Source organism: Emydura macquarii, unplaced genomic scaffold (assembly GCF_026122565.2).
Source record: "Emydura macquarii macquarii isolate MOO-44397 ecotype Brisbane River unplaced genomic scaffold, CSIRO-AGI_Emac_v2 contig_2636, whole genome shotgun sequence".
Classification (NCBI taxonomy): domain Eukaryota; kingdom Metazoa; phylum Chordata; order Testudines; family Chelidae; genus Emydura; species Emydura macquarii.
Genome location: NW_027132773.1, coordinates 22253496 through 22268864, shown reverse-complemented (window position 1 = coordinate 22268864; position 15369 = coordinate 22253496). Strand labels below are relative to the sequence as shown.

The window sequence follows — 15369 nt, the reverse complement described above, 5'->3', positions numbered from 1 at the left end:
ATGTCTACCCTGCCAAAAATGTGTTCCTTACTTTAGTAATCTAACATGTAGGGGAGCCTGGAATTGAACTGTATCTGCTAACTCAAGTTAAAAGCCAAGTTGTCATGTTCTCACTGCTATTTAATCCTAGTTAAGAACAAACTTTTTTTTTTCAGCATAGACTTACCCACAGACCACACAGGTGTCAGCCAATTGCATCAATGAAACAATGAAGGACAGAGGTTATGGTTGCCCATGGCAACTTTTTTTCATCAGAAAACGCCAATTTGTCACAACTGAAAACTTCTATGGAAACATATTGGTTTCAATTAAACTTTCATTGGGAAGGTTTCTCAGGTTGAGGATGGAATTTCTGGTAAAAGAAAGAGACACTCATGCATAGCCTCATCATGAGGGCATGCCCTGGGAGATGGGAGACCCAAGTTCAAGTCTCTAACTGCCTGATTTGGAGCAAGGATATGAAGGTGTGTCTCCCACATGCTAGCTATTGGAGGGTGCCACTCTCTGTTTTGACCAGAAATTCCATCCTGGACCCAAGAAGCCTCCCTGACAAAAGACTGTCAAAACCAAGAGAGGGGTACTGCACCTGATTCTGGCACAAGAACTTGAACCTATGTCTCCCATGTCCCAGGGTGAGCGCTTGAAGAACTGGGCTACTAGTCAATCTCTCTCACTGGCCCAGTGAATATTTAATTATTTATACATAGTGGAACACTTCTAGCAGGTGAGATTAACTCTATAACTCATTGAATAGAAAGGATGCTCAGCTAGGATGTGAAAGACCCAGCTTCAAGTCCCTGGTCTAAAAAAGGCAGAGCAGGGACTTGAACCTGGGTCTCCCACCTTGTACCTGAGTGACCTAAGGAGCAGGCTATTGGCTATCCTAGAGATAACCTTCTCTCTCTCTCTGATTTTTAATGAAAAAATTTGAATGGAGACTGGAATCAAATGTTGAAACTTCACATTTTTTTGTGAAGCTGAAATCTTTTCTGGCCAGCCCTATTTACCATGTCCAAAACACAAACCTCTATTCAATAAGCTAAAGGAACAGTTCTATTAGATTAGTCATTAGAGGGTACAAATATATGAACAGGCAGGATGACCTGTGCTTAGATAGCAAATGTGAAAAATTGGAACAGGCTGGGGGGTAATAGGCGCCTATATAAGACACAGCCCTGAATATTGGGACCATCCTTATAAAATCGGGACATCTGGTCACCCTACCTGTGCCATATAATAGCACATGCAAAAACATCCAACTTGAAGAAAAAAGAAGTTTGGGGACTTGCCTACAGCAAGTCAGTAGTACAGCCTAGGTTAGAACTGAAAGCATTAAAGGTTGGTATGCTTTGATATGTAAGACTAAATATTTTGGCAAACTGGCAAGAGATTATTTCTGCATGTGAGCAGCTGCATCTTTGAATTGCAGTTCATGAATTAGCAAGCAATAATAATCCTTAGAATTTATATAGCATTATAGTTTGTCAAAACACCATATAAATATTAATTACCCCATGTGGTATGGAAGTATTAATCCCCTTTTTACAGAGGGGCAATTTGAGACCCAGAAGATAATTGACTTGCAGAAAGCAAGTCATGGATGATTTGAATAACTCAGTGGTAGAGCCAGAATTAGAATTTAGGAATCCCTCCAGTAGCCCCCTTGTTCAGTAAATATCTTACAATAACTCTGCAGACAAAATTCCCCAAGAAGGAAGAAACATCATACTATTTTTGTTTGCACAATTACACTGAGAATTTGTTGGACAAAAACAAACACAAATTGGACCTCTATTTCACAATGGTTACAATACAAGCAAGTCACCTCCATTACCAGTAGGTGAGTCATACACTTGCATTCAATGTCATTAGCAAGGAGAAAATGAGTATGGAAAATAAATATGCATTTCTTCAACTTTAGAAGAAATACATAAAGTAGCGTAATTACAATGCCATTATTATTGTTATTTCAAGCCAAAAAACTTTGTTAAGGTGATGTTAAAATGGAAACTACATAACATCAACTAAGGGTGATGGTGGGAATCCATACAGGAATATTGTAGTTAGCTATGAGCTAGTAAAAAAACAAAAACAAAACTTTGAATCATTTTCTAACTGTAATGAACACCTCTATTTATTTTTTTTTAATGAATCATAGTTCACAAATCCTAGTGTCTGAATAAATTGTTTCAATTTTGGTTGAAAAAATGTTCCTTTTTTCACTGACAACAATTGGCTTGCATTTTGAAGTCTGTTTCCACATGAAGAAGACTGAAGATTTACCTTTATTTATTTATTTCAAGTGAAAGTTTAAGTCTACAGCAGTCATATTCAGACTCCTTAATTTAAGACCACTACAGTTGACATGCCATTCTGATATTATTATTATTTGAAATCTTAATAACTTTAAAAGTTAGAGTTGCATTTTAGAATTAGATTTTCAGAGGCCAATTAAGATGTTTCAAGTGAGGCATTCAAAATCTGTAACAATCCAAAATCACTAGTCACTTCTGAAAATCTTGGCCCAAGTTTTTCTCTCCTCCCTTTCTTGGTTTTGGCCTTAAAGTTGGGGGCAGGGAGAGCGAGACTTTTTGAACTCTAGTAAACACCCCAATTTTCAGGGTGTTGTAATCCAGAAAATACTTGTCTAATTCACTTCAAATTGCTAGAAAAATCCTACCATACCCGTACATTAATTTTGACACCAATAATCCTTTGTGTTAGAAGGGGGAGAAAAGAGGCCAAAACTGTGCTTAACTGGAAACTCAGTTCAGCCTTAACAATGAAATACCTTCCAGCACTCCACAAGAAGAAACTCTGGGGCAGTACTTTGACTGTGTGAATTGGCATAGCCCCTCTTAAGTCAAATGCACTACTGAAGTCAGTGCAGCTACAAGGTTTCTATCATCTAAGGATCTAGCCCTAGAAATGTTATCTGAGAGCTATCTTACCATTCTGAGAGATTTGTGTGTGCCTCTTTATTCATGAACTGGAACTGCTCAAGTACATTGGAAAGAAACCGATGTCCTGTCAGGATTGACCCAAGTTTTCCCGTTGGGTCTACCATGTGATAAAGGTCATGCAGCAAAGTTTGGATCTTGGGTGCAGAAGATGGGAAAAGCTGAGAAGAAAGACAGTTGATACTGATCAGATTAGTAAATGCAAAAACACTTTCTCATAGATTTCCCCTTTATATCTCTTTCACTAAATCACATATCAGGATCTGGTCCTGCAAACCATTACAATAGGTAAGATGCCTACTTTATATGTAAAACATAACAAAAAAACTGAGAAAAAATAGGAACAGATTACATGTGTTTTTAATATTAAGCTACATTCCCAAAATTACATTGATTATCATGGGCCCAGCCTTGCAAAACCATGCTTACTAGTACCGAGGCAGAAGCCTTTCCCCTCAGTCTTCTGTGTCCTTGCTTTCACTTGCTTGTTTGACTTTCAAACTGAAATGAACTCTTCCCTGCACCAAAAGGCCACACCACAGACCTTGCCACCACTAAGCACAGCTTGCTTTCTCACATTTCATTACTGAATTTCCTCTCTGGGCACCAACTCATTTCCTGTACCATCACTCCCCTCCATTTGTCCCATAACCTTCTAAGACCTTCAATTCCTTAATGCCCATGACTTCTCTGATGCTTTGTGTCCCACCTTCCTGCTCTTCCCTTACCTCAATTGATAAGTTTTTAAGTCCACCCACACCACTCTCTCTATCCTGGACTCCTTTGTCCCTCTTTCCCCTCATATAATTTGCCCACCAATCCCCCCCAAGGTGGTCATCCCACAGGTCTGGTGGAGATCCAGACACCATGCAGACATCCTACACACATTTGTCCTCCAATCCTTCTGTTCTGCCACCTTCCTTGCCCAGCATCTCTGCCTCTCCCTTACTAAGTCCTAAGCCTATGGACCACAACATTTATTAACGGCCACTGACTCCTTCCTAAAGCCTTCCCCTCTTCTACATCCTGCACCCTCTTTGCACAAGATCTACTGATTTGTTCAAGAAGAAAACTGACAACATCTGTCATGACCTCCCTACTCCTTCCCCACTTCTCCATTGCATTAACTTTAAACTTCCTGTCTCCATCTTTGAGGTCCTACCTAACTCTACTGCCCACAGCTATCTGACCTTATGTTTTAGCACATCACCTCTTGCCTATTTCACCACTGATGCCAGCCTCAGGTCCAAATTTGTCCATTTCTCCCGTAAGTGTCTTCAAGCTTTCTATCATACCCTACACATTTCCTCCCAGCTTGATCCACCAAGCCCCTTCACTCTCCTCATTTATATACCTCAGAAAACTCATGTTTTCTGTGAGCTCCACAACAAATGAGTTTGACATCCTTTATCTTATCCTCCTTATTTTTATTTTATGAAGAATTGGCAGGATCCCCAAGACATAGCCATGATGTCTATTGCTGTAAACTTCATCCTTTCCCATTCCATCCTCTCCCACTGTTTGCTGCCCCATTGCATCATATGTATCTAAAGCATAGGCCCAGATACTGCAAACAGTTACATATGTACTAAACTTTAGGCAACTGACAGCATCTTGCTTAAAAATTAAAAGCTTGTGATCTACTACAATTCTGTTCTCTTGTATCTTTATTAAATCAATCACGATTTTATGATGTCTTAAAGAAAAGTACCTGGATTCTGACCATCTTAGCATTTGTTTCAATAAGAAAATAAATTCATGTTTTCCAAGATTTAAAAAGTAGAAACACTTGCTTCTTAAATAATTTCAGCAGCAATAGCTTACAGTTGAACCCCCAATAATATCACAGCAAAGGAAATAGCACAATACCAAAAATATACCCAATAATGATGTTACTTTACCAGCTCAAATTGTCCCATACTCTTCAGCTCTTTTATAAAATTAATCATCGAATTTATCTCTTCTAAGGACAGACATTGCTCATATTTCTTCTGGTAGTTTTCATTCTGCAAAAGAAACGACAGCAGTATGTCTACACTGCAATTGGATGTCTGACTGCAGCTCGTATAGGCATACCCAAGCTAGCTTTGATCTAGCTCGTGAAGCTAAAAATAGTAGTGAAGATGCAGTGGCAGAAGCTTAAGTGCAGGATGTACAAGTCTACCTGGAAACCTGGGTATGTGTCCCTGCCAGGATCAGTGCTGCATGTCTTCGCTGCTATTTTTAGATGCTCTAGCTAGATTCAAACTCTAGCATAGATGCTATTTTTAGTATGCTTTAGCATAGATTAAAGCTAGCATGTGATTGCAGCTCATGTAGCATTAAAACTACATGAGCTGCAATCACATATCCAGTTGCAGTGTAGACATACCTCTAGGGATGAGAGAGCTATCAGCTTGTTCAAGCCATAGGAGAATAACACTGCTGTTAATCCCAGGGAAGGTGTTTAGGACCATACTACTGAATTGATTAAAATACTGTTTCAACCCAAAATGAGAGACAACCAGTGTGGCTTCTGTACAGATCAATCTACAATCCATGCTATATGCTTTACAGGATGTTATTGAAAAATGACTAGAACAACAAAAGGAAGTTAACATCATGTAATTAGACTTTATAGCCACTTTTTACTTTTGCATTGATCAGCACTGTGGATACCACTACACCAGTAGGGTGTGCCTGAGAACTTAGGGCATGTCTATACTGACGGCAGCAAAGTCGCCACTGCCAGATCGATCTTTCTGGATCGATTGAGCAGTCAGTGTAGACCCACTCAATCGATCAGGAAGTTGACTGAGTAAACCACCGCCTCAAGTAGTGTAGCGCTGCGTCGACAGGAACACTGTTCCCGTCAGCGCAGTGCAATGAAGATACCGCGCAGAAGGGAAGCACAGCAGTCAACGTGAGTTACGCAAGCTACTCTGCATAGTTTGTGTAACTCCTGTCAACTGCCGCCGAATCTCCAGGTAAGTCTAGACCAGGGCTTAGTGGAAGAACTTTACCATACTATGTTTAGCTGTTGTAGTACAGACTGTTTTCTAGTACAGTTAGGAATACGGCAGGGATGCGTTCTCTCACCTACACTATTTAATGTTCTAATAGATGAGCTGAGGACAAACGGATTGAGGTCAAAGTAGGAGGTGTGACTTTAAAGATTCAACTTTAGAAGATCTCAATTATGTGGCTGATTTTATCTTATTTGGAGAGACTACTGACCAACTACAGCTGATGCTGGAAGAGCTCTGAAAAACTGCAGAATCTATGGGACTTAAAATCAATGGTGATAAAACCAAAGCTATGCATGCGACCTATGAAATGGAAACAAATGATCTGCTGATACTGCATGTAGATGGCACTGACATTGAAAAGGTGAATAGTTTCATTTATCTGGGTACTTGGTTGACAGCAGTAGGTTCTATATCAGAAGTCATATATCAGATCAGTTATGCATCAATGTCATTTCAGCATCTTTAAAGGCCTCTGTTTAGGTGGTAAGATGTCTGTGTGACGACCAAGACGAAAGTGTTCAATGTGAAAACGATGACAATTTTTTTTATATGGAGCAGAAACATGGCCATTACAAACAGGAGGAGAGGAAACTAAACAGTTTTCAGCATCAAAACTTATGGCATATTCTTAACCTCTGTTAGTTTGATTTTGTTACAGATGAGGAGATACTTAGACAAACCCGGCAAGTTGCAGTCTTGCATCAGTTGAGAACAAGACAGCTGAGCATGCACCTGACCACAAAATAGGTTGGAAGATATAATTTTGAGGGATTTAAGAAGTCAAAATCTTCCCATACTGGTTCTTGCTGAAAGAAGCAGACTTGCAAGATGCAAGGCCCCTCTACACACCACCACCACCACCACCATGACTATATCATAGATATGTGAATCTGCTGATGCTGATGCTGCATATCCTAGGTGGACAAGCAATGTGCTTTGGCTGTCTTCAGATGGTGTAGACCCTTGAGCAACATACCCAGCTGATGAAAGTTAGAGCAATCCCCCTAGGTGCTCTAAGCTGAGCCAGGGCCGGGACAGAGAATTGGAGAGACCAAATGAGCTCTTCCTTCTTCCAAGTCTGCTGTGTTCAATGTTAGTTTGGTGTAAGAGAGAATCTCGTGAGAGATAACTAGCACAAAGGGGAGTGTGAAGTATTTGCAGAGAAATCTGATGTGCTGAAATGTGACAATTTTTGCATTTTATATAAATTTGAAATCAGTTTCACAAAAACATTTCACAAAAACTGCATATTAAAAGGGGCCATTTTTAGGGAATTAGTCCCATTATTAAGCTAAACTGGTCTTCCTTGAAAACAAATAGAATTTCACAATATTGCAGTTTTGAAAATGTTAATTCTTGGGGGTGGAAAATGAAAAAAAAATTCCATGCAAGGCGTCATCATTATGTGTTTTTCACAGTTTCATATAATTCTGACTAGCATCAAACAGTTCTGATTTAACAAGTATTTCATTTTGTAATTTAGAAAAAAGTCCTACAAAGAAAAAGTTATTATTTAGAATTAAATATTTTCAATTAATTTGTAATAAGAAAAATGTTTAAGAAAGCCACCCTTACCTTAATCACAACTGATCTGTAAATGTTCTGTAAAGCCTCAAAGAAACTGGAAGCTGAAGATTTATTAGATAAGAGAAACTTGAAAGTATCCTCAAGAAGGAATTTTTTTACAGTTTGGTCCTGAAAATTCAAGCCATCATCAACTTGAAAGTCAAAGTGTTCATGCACCTTGGGGAAAAAAAAGAATTAACTTACAGCTTTTATATCAAATCTAGTGCTCCAGGATATATCCAAGCTGGATTTATTTATTCAAAGGAATCATGAAGGGTATGAGTAAAAATGGAATAAAATGCAACAGATGGTAAACAAATAAAGTAAGAGCCTTTTACTTACATATATTACTTCTGATGTAGTAAACAAAATTGTAACACAGCAAATACTGTATTTCACTTTCTATAACAATTACACATCACAATGTTTGCTGACCTCTAGTGCAATGAGAAGAGCATAGCACTGTCATATAAATCTGTGATTTTACAGCCTATTTTTGAAAAATGCCCACCTCTTTTTATATATTAAAAAAAGATTGCTAAGTGACAACACATCATTCACAAAACATAAGCTCTTAATGCTTAGTTAGGAGCATGACATGAATAGTTAAGGACATAAATTTTACACTAGACACAATAAACAATCACATCATTTCTATCAATCATAAAGAAATTCATTTTACTACCCAACACACAACTGCACTTCACATTCATCAGAGTTTATATATAATCTTGTTTTCTTTACTTCAGTATCTAAATGTGTTTAAGAAATACTGTTAAATGTGAAATATCTGTTAATATTTAGTAGCTGAGAGTATATCTCAAGAAGTACTAATAATTGCTTTTTTAAAATAATGTTGTACACATATTTTAATAGGAAAGCATTTAACAATAGCGTTTTACTAGAACATTATCTACAATATGTATCTTGACTTGCATTTGTGGCTGATCAATAGGTGTCTTCAGCATGTAGAGATAACTTTTGTTTTCAAAAGGGTTTTGTACTGGGTTTTGATTTTAGGATTACTGATGAAAGAACAGTATTAATTTATGGTCCAAGTTGAGGTTATTAAATTGTGATGAAATATACTTTTCTTTAAACTTGATAAGAACAATGTCTTTATATTTATTTTGTGTAAGATTTACTATGTCTGCTCATTTCTTTGCATTTTGTAGATGATGTAAAAGGAAACTACACAGTTGTTGCTTAGCAACCTAAATTGATTTTTTTTTTAAATATAAAGATTTATTTTTTAAATTTTGTTTCTGGAACTTCCATGGATATTTTTAAAAAATATTTTTTCCTTTTTTTCTTTTGTGCAGATAAAAGAAGAGATGGCTTTTTAAAATTCCCTGAAGCAGTACAAAACAGCTGGAAAGCTGCCCTAAAGGGGCAGCTGAGAATTCCTCTGATGGTAGTACAAAGCTGGCATAGTGGGTTCTAGACCACATTCCTCTCCCTCATGGTGTAGAGGGTATATCAGGGGTGGTCTGGGAAGTGGAATGCAGCGTGATGGAGGTCAGAGTTTGTTGTGTCCCATAGATCTTTGTAGACATAATGGCCTCTAACTTGCACTGGGAGACATTTTAGCCAACCCCAAAACCTTGGCCTCCCACACTCACCTATGCCAAGCTGTGCTCTAGCACAGCTCAAGATTTAGCCCCAGGTCTTTTCATTCTACAGGAAATGCCTCCTCCACTAGTCCACACTGCCTCCTAGATTCTGTTGTTTAGATTCTGTTCAGATGTTGTTGAGATCATAGTGCTGTAGACATCAATATTATTCCATAGTCCCTTAACAACTCTTCCAAGATGCCACTTACTAACATCTTCAGCCATTTATTTGTGCATTTGTGCATAGTTGCTTAGAGGTTTGGGGGTGATTATCAATGACAGTTCTCTACTGTATGTTTCTTTTTAGTGCATGCTTTTTTGGGAAGAGCCTGTTCCTTCCTGTGGGTTTGGAAAGCTCCTAATACCAGAGGAAACAATTAAAAAAGTACTGAAAATAAATCCCCCAGGCCATCTGATCATTTAGTTGCAGTAAAACATGTTTTAAAAAATGTGACTGTCACTTGCTTACCTGAAGAACTACTGGATACATGGAGGTTTTGAACCCAATGTCAAAGGTTAACATTTGAAAACATAGACTGCATCTGAAATAAAACATGACAGGAATAGCCATTGTTAGACTATAATAATAAAATAAATATGCAAATTTTAAAATATGGAATGTGAAATACTGTAAGTAAAAGAAAAAAACAATAAAATTACTTGCAGGTAAGTTCAGATCCTCTGATGCAAATCAGCGGAATTAAATTGACTTAAATGGAGCGATACTAATTTACACCAGCTGAGAAGCTGGCCTATAGACTTTGAGCCATTATATTATTTTTCACTGTTGTTTCTTTTAACTGGCACAGTAAAATAGGTTATGTGCTAAAAATATTGTAATGAATCCATAGCCACCTAGGACTGGACAGTAACAGAGAGGACAGGACACTGTTCCTCAAGCACTGGGGTAACGAAGAATTTCCATTACTGTAGGCAGTATAGTACTTCTGATACACAGATGAACAATACTGATCCCATCCAGTAGAGAATTGTACACAAACCACTCACAGTTCTTTACCATAAAGATATAGTTAAACACAATCTTGTCCACCACTCATCCCCTAACCAATTTAGCAGTCGTTGCTCTGAGAAATGATACTCTAATCCACTGTTGCTGCTTCAGAAGCCCATTATTTTACTCTGAGGCCTGATATACCACTAGAGGCACCAAGCACAGACAGGGGATAGAGTGAGAATTTCTAATCTCATAAAGTGAGGGTTTTTTTTAAATCTAGGCATTCTTCTTTTAGTGCAATCTATGGTACATCAGGGTTCGGGGGTTGTAGCAAGACTTTGTGGCCTTCCTCGGAGCCTGGGCCCGAGGAAGGGTTGCAATGCCCCTGTTGGGTAGAACAGGGCCCTACAGGCCCAACTGCCCAGCAACAGAGGGTCGGAGCCAAGGCAGGAAAAGGAAGTACAAAAGGCTGGCCTGGCAGCTCAGTAGGGAGGAAGCTGCTGACAGAGGCAGACGTGTCTTCCTGGAGGCTATGGCCTAGGTCTGACCCCGACCAAGCAGCTGTTTGGAGCAACTGCCCCACCGATTGGAGCATCCAAAACCTGCCTGGATTGCCAGGCCCTAGTGATTGGACTGGGCCACCAGGCCCTGGTAGCTGGGATGAGCCACCTGAGACTCCTGGATGGGAAATACCCCCTGAGGCCAGCCCTGAGCTGGAGAAGCTGCCTGACGCCAGGGACCCCTGAGAACTGACTGAACCCGGTGGACCAGAGGAACCCCCTTGGACCCTGGGCCTGGAGGAGCTGCCCTCTGCTGACGATGCAGAGGAGTTCCCGGGCCTGCCGCCGGTTGACAGTGAGGGACTTGTGGGACTGCCGCTCGCCTTATACCCCAGCGACCCAGAAGGAGACTGCTTCCTGCAGGTACCTGGGGACAGGGTGTGAGGAAGTGGCCCAGGGACAGCCGACTAGCAAGTGGCTGAGTTAGGGGCTAAACCCCATCAGTGTGTTGAGGCTGGAGCCTCGCTGATTCAGTGGCAAACAGCTTTGCCACTGATAGGGCCCTGGGCTGGGACGCAGTGGAGTCGGGTGGGCCTGCGTCCCTCTCCCCCCTTCCCTAACCACCCGGGAGGGAGTGCTACCCTCTGAGTTTGGGAGACAGAGGATCCCGAGCTCTACCTGCCCCACCTGCCTGCCACGGCAGGGGCTCCAGACTATTTTACTAGCCCCGCCTGTCCTGTGGGAAGGCCGGGGCTATTGATTGCCCAATCAACCCTGCCTGACTTGCGGGCCAGGGACTGCAAACTGCTTGCCTGCCCTGCCCTGCCCTGCCCTGCCCAAAGGCTGGGGGCACCAGACTGCTTGCTAGCCTGCCCGGGTCGGGGCTAAAGACTTGTAAATGGGCATTGTTCATTCCCCTAAAGGAAGGCACTGTGGCCTTCCTTGGAGCCTGGGCTCGAGGAAGGGTCGCGATGCCCCAGCCAGAACGTGCCACCGGCGTACAGGGGTGTTTTGGGGAGGGGCAACAACACAGGAGGAGGAAGTGCCTACTGGAGGGAGTGGGGTTCTGCAACTGGATGGGTGACATTTTGGGGGAAACAGACGTTACATGAGGGTGAGTAGGTAGCAAAACTCTTGGGTTTCATTGTGACCCCAATGGTCTTTGCTGTAATTATGTGGTGGGATTTTGGTTTCATATGAGCCTGGAACTACAAGCAATCCTGAAGGTCCTAAATCTGAGAAACTGCCAACCCATCAATTTGGTTTAGTGAAACTGTGTGAACCAAAACTAGCAGGTTTTGCACAACTCTTAAAATAACTCTATATTTATATTCAAAGTCTCTCACACACACAATATATTCTATAAAGTTTTGTTCCTACTTTACTTTAAACCAAGTAATGAGCTTTACATTATTGCTGCTAAACAACTGGGTCCTTAAGTAGTTGTATATTTGCTATAAAAAAGTCAAGCATCTGGTCCATATAAAACTAAAAAATCCAGTAGGAATGACTGCAATGACCTAATCTTCCTATAAAAAGGTGACAGTATTATTAATGCATATTTCATAAGGTATAATACTTAGGACAGTATTCTAAAATTGTGCTAATATTCCATGATTCTCTTCCCCAGCCCTGGTTATAGCTGCCTGGGACTGCTCTAATTTGCACTAGTCAACTACAGTACCCAAAAAACCATAAGCCAAATGGAGACAGCTGGAGCTTCAGCAACTAACACTTCCAACCCCCAACACCATCTACGCCAGGGGCTCAAGGTAGGGAAGCATAGGAGACAGCTATGTCTGCTTCACATCCACTGGGGACTTCCCCATTTGTGGGATATTTCTGTTCACTTCGTACTGCCTGAGTGACATAAAAAAAGCAGATCATGACACAGAATCTGACCCCAGGTATTGACTGTAACTCCTTGACTTTCTTGAAATAATATGTTTGGCCCTCAAGCTGAGAATGCTGGATGCCATTGCTGTTGAAGATCTCTATTCACCAACACATTATTTTACTCGAATACCAAGTATGAAATATAAGGTTCTTTTGTTATATCAGTCTTTATACTCTCTTCTACTTTCCATAATATTCTAAAGAACAACTTGACAATAACTTAGCATTTATTTATTGGAAGCTACTTACTGACTGAAGGTCTTTGGTCCCAAAGTGGGTGATTCACTGAATACTTCGGCTACCAGTAAGAGTTTGCTTATAGTTTCTTTCATATTATCAAAGACTTGCTGAGGGGAACTGGATTTGAAGAATGTCTCAAAAAATCTTTGTAGCTGTGAAAGATGGTACACAAATTCTTAAACACTTATCCTACTATGCTTTTAAAGATCATACATTAAAAGGCTGGCAGATGTCAACATTGCATAACAATTTCAACTTTATTTGCTATCATGTCCCATAGTAAATGAAGAATGAAATTAAATGTTCTCTCAGTATTCTAGCAGAGAAGTTATTTGCATTTATAAAGAATAAAATTGTGCATTAACTGATACCAGAAGGCACTGCATTTAGACATAGAAGTCCCACAGACTAAAATGCACTTTCATAACACATTTTGCTATCAACGTATTGCCTGAAGTGGAAACTTGTCATGCTTAGTTATCTGCTGCAGTAGAAGAACTTGACAGCAGCAACATATTTAAAGCTAAATTCTTTCTTCTTGGTAGTATATTGGGCCAAATGCTGATGTCCTTCCCCGGGGCCCATGCATGGGGGGGAAAGGGTATACTTTACTGAGGCTCAGAAGCGTGGGAGGCCCGGCCCAGGCTGCAACCCCCATTACCATGAGGAAATAATTGAGGCTAAATTGTAGATCATGCCTGAGGATATTTAAAGAAACTTATTTCCCTGTATCTATGCATCTATTGTCCAGATCTTGTGAGATTTGCTAGAGCCAATCAGAAGCAGTGTTAGAGCAGTCTCAAATAACATTCTGAGCAGTGAGTTGCTGGGCCTGCTGGCCCAGCCCAGGCCCTTCTCCAGAATAGAGCGTGTGTGCTTGTGCAGTTAAACTAGGACTTGTAGTTTGACTCTGAGAGACGGAGAGATTTGTGCTCCTCTCTGTGACATGGTCTATCATATCAAGATCAAGAACTACCAGTCCCAGAGTTGCTTGTGCATAGGCAGGAGGGAGGGACAGCTGGTGGGAGGGACAAAGCAAAGTACTATAAGACAGTGGGAGCCAGTGCTGCTGCTTCTTTCTGTAGGTTTTGCAGGCCCAAAATATATGTGAGTAAGTGTCTAATTCACACAGTCACACACCCCTCCCCACCCCATACTGCCATGTCTGGCTATAAATACAAATCATGCAGCCAAAAATGTAAGGAGGCAAAAGAAAGGGAACTAAAAGAAGCTAAAGGACACCAATCTATCCTCCATTTTTTTCAAATGAGACAAGGCCTTTCTGTAGTCAAGCAATATACTAACTAGGGAAGCAGATGAACAAAATCAAGACATTGACAGGATATAATACCTTTATAATGACCAAAAAGTTACAAGATAGTCAGCAAACTTGTAGGACTCTCAGGCTGAGTGTTTTGTTAAACAAAAATAGTAAAGGGGGGCATTTTTCAGAAATGTAGAATATATAACAGTAATTTCAGAATTCAAACTTTTTTCATGGCTCATGCGGTTGTATATATGGGATGAGGGATTGTGGTATGTGTGTAGGAGGGGGCCCGTCTTACAAGTTTGTACTGGTCCCAAAAATATTATGCTTGGGCCCTGTCCTTCCCCTTTGGCTATAAGCCCTGAGCCTAAGTAAACTAGCCCCCACCCCCACCCCCACCCCCACAGCTGGCAGTTTGGTGCTGAGTAGCTGATCAGCCACATCATTACTAATACAACAGGCCATGTAATAGAGAGGCAGCTCCTGCACATGCCTTACATGAGAAGTTTAGCCCCTAGTTCACCATATCCACTCGTTTGTATATCGCTGCCTCCTCATCTTACTCCCACCACTCACTCAAATCCACCTTTCTTACCACTGCAGAGAGAGAGGGCTAACGAAGTCACTGCTCTCACACGTAGTGGGACCATGACAATTCTTGCTGATTTTAGGGCTGTCTGGGCTTACCACGGAAGGATCTGCATTTGGTCCATAGTTACAGGGCAGTGATATTATAATTACTATTGCTTCAGGGTAAGCCGTGGAAAAAAAAATGAATTGGCTAAATCAACAATTAAAAAAACTTTTTTCTTATTCCTCTTCGGTATTAGATTAAACAAACAAACCAACCAAACTCCAGTCATGTTAAATAATCTCTGTGTGGGCTCAGTGACCTAAATTATTTCATTTTACTGTAGTTCTCAAAAAACACCCAGGGTTTTGAATAATCAGTTAAAGGCCTGAGATATAGACTACACATGAGTCAATCAAATAATTCCCATTTGCAATCTTCATGCATGTGTGCTCATGGATAGATCAGAAGTGTGGCTCACCAAGCGCCTTAGATAGTTTACATTTAGTTATTCCCTTGAACTAGCTTCTGTTCCTGTATGTTCTTTACAAATGAGTTTGTGGGGACAGATTCTGGGGTTGGCTATGGTCCCTTTGTGCCACCAAGCAGCCCAAAGACCTAGAAAGCTGCTGTTGCTGGGCAGTTGATTTGGATGAGGTAGGATAGAATTGTTCTAGCCATCTTTACACTGCCCTCTTCTATGACCACCCCCAGTTTAGGGGCCACATCAGGGATGTGCTGAGGAGAGGATGTAGCTAGAAAGTGCTGCACTCTAGAGATCGCTGGCTGGCGT

General features: G+C 40.7%; 1 protein-coding gene across 2 annotated transcripts in view; it reads right to left on the bottom strand.

Annotated features, from left to right (window-relative positions):
- Positions 1–15369, bottom strand: part of CPED1 (cadherin like and PC-esterase domain containing 1) — a 169872-nt gene that overhangs the window by 87572 nt on the left and 66931 nt on the right. For both annotated transcript variants that reach the window (XR_010922862.1, XM_067564278.1), the window contains exons 8-12: positions 12748–12890; positions 9617–9689; positions 7544–7711; positions 4862–4966; positions 2952–3121 (exon numbers count right to left, since the gene is read on the bottom strand). Coding sequence is in view for 1 of the 2 variants with exons in the window: in XM_067564278.1 (XP_067420379.1) it covers positions 2952–3121; positions 4862–4966; positions 7544–7711; positions 9617–9689; positions 12748–12890 (659 nt within the window). In the remaining variant the exon portion in view is untranslated. The remainder of the gene's footprint in view (positions 1–2951; positions 3122–4861; positions 4967–7543; positions 7712–9616; positions 9690–12747; positions 12891–15369) is intronic.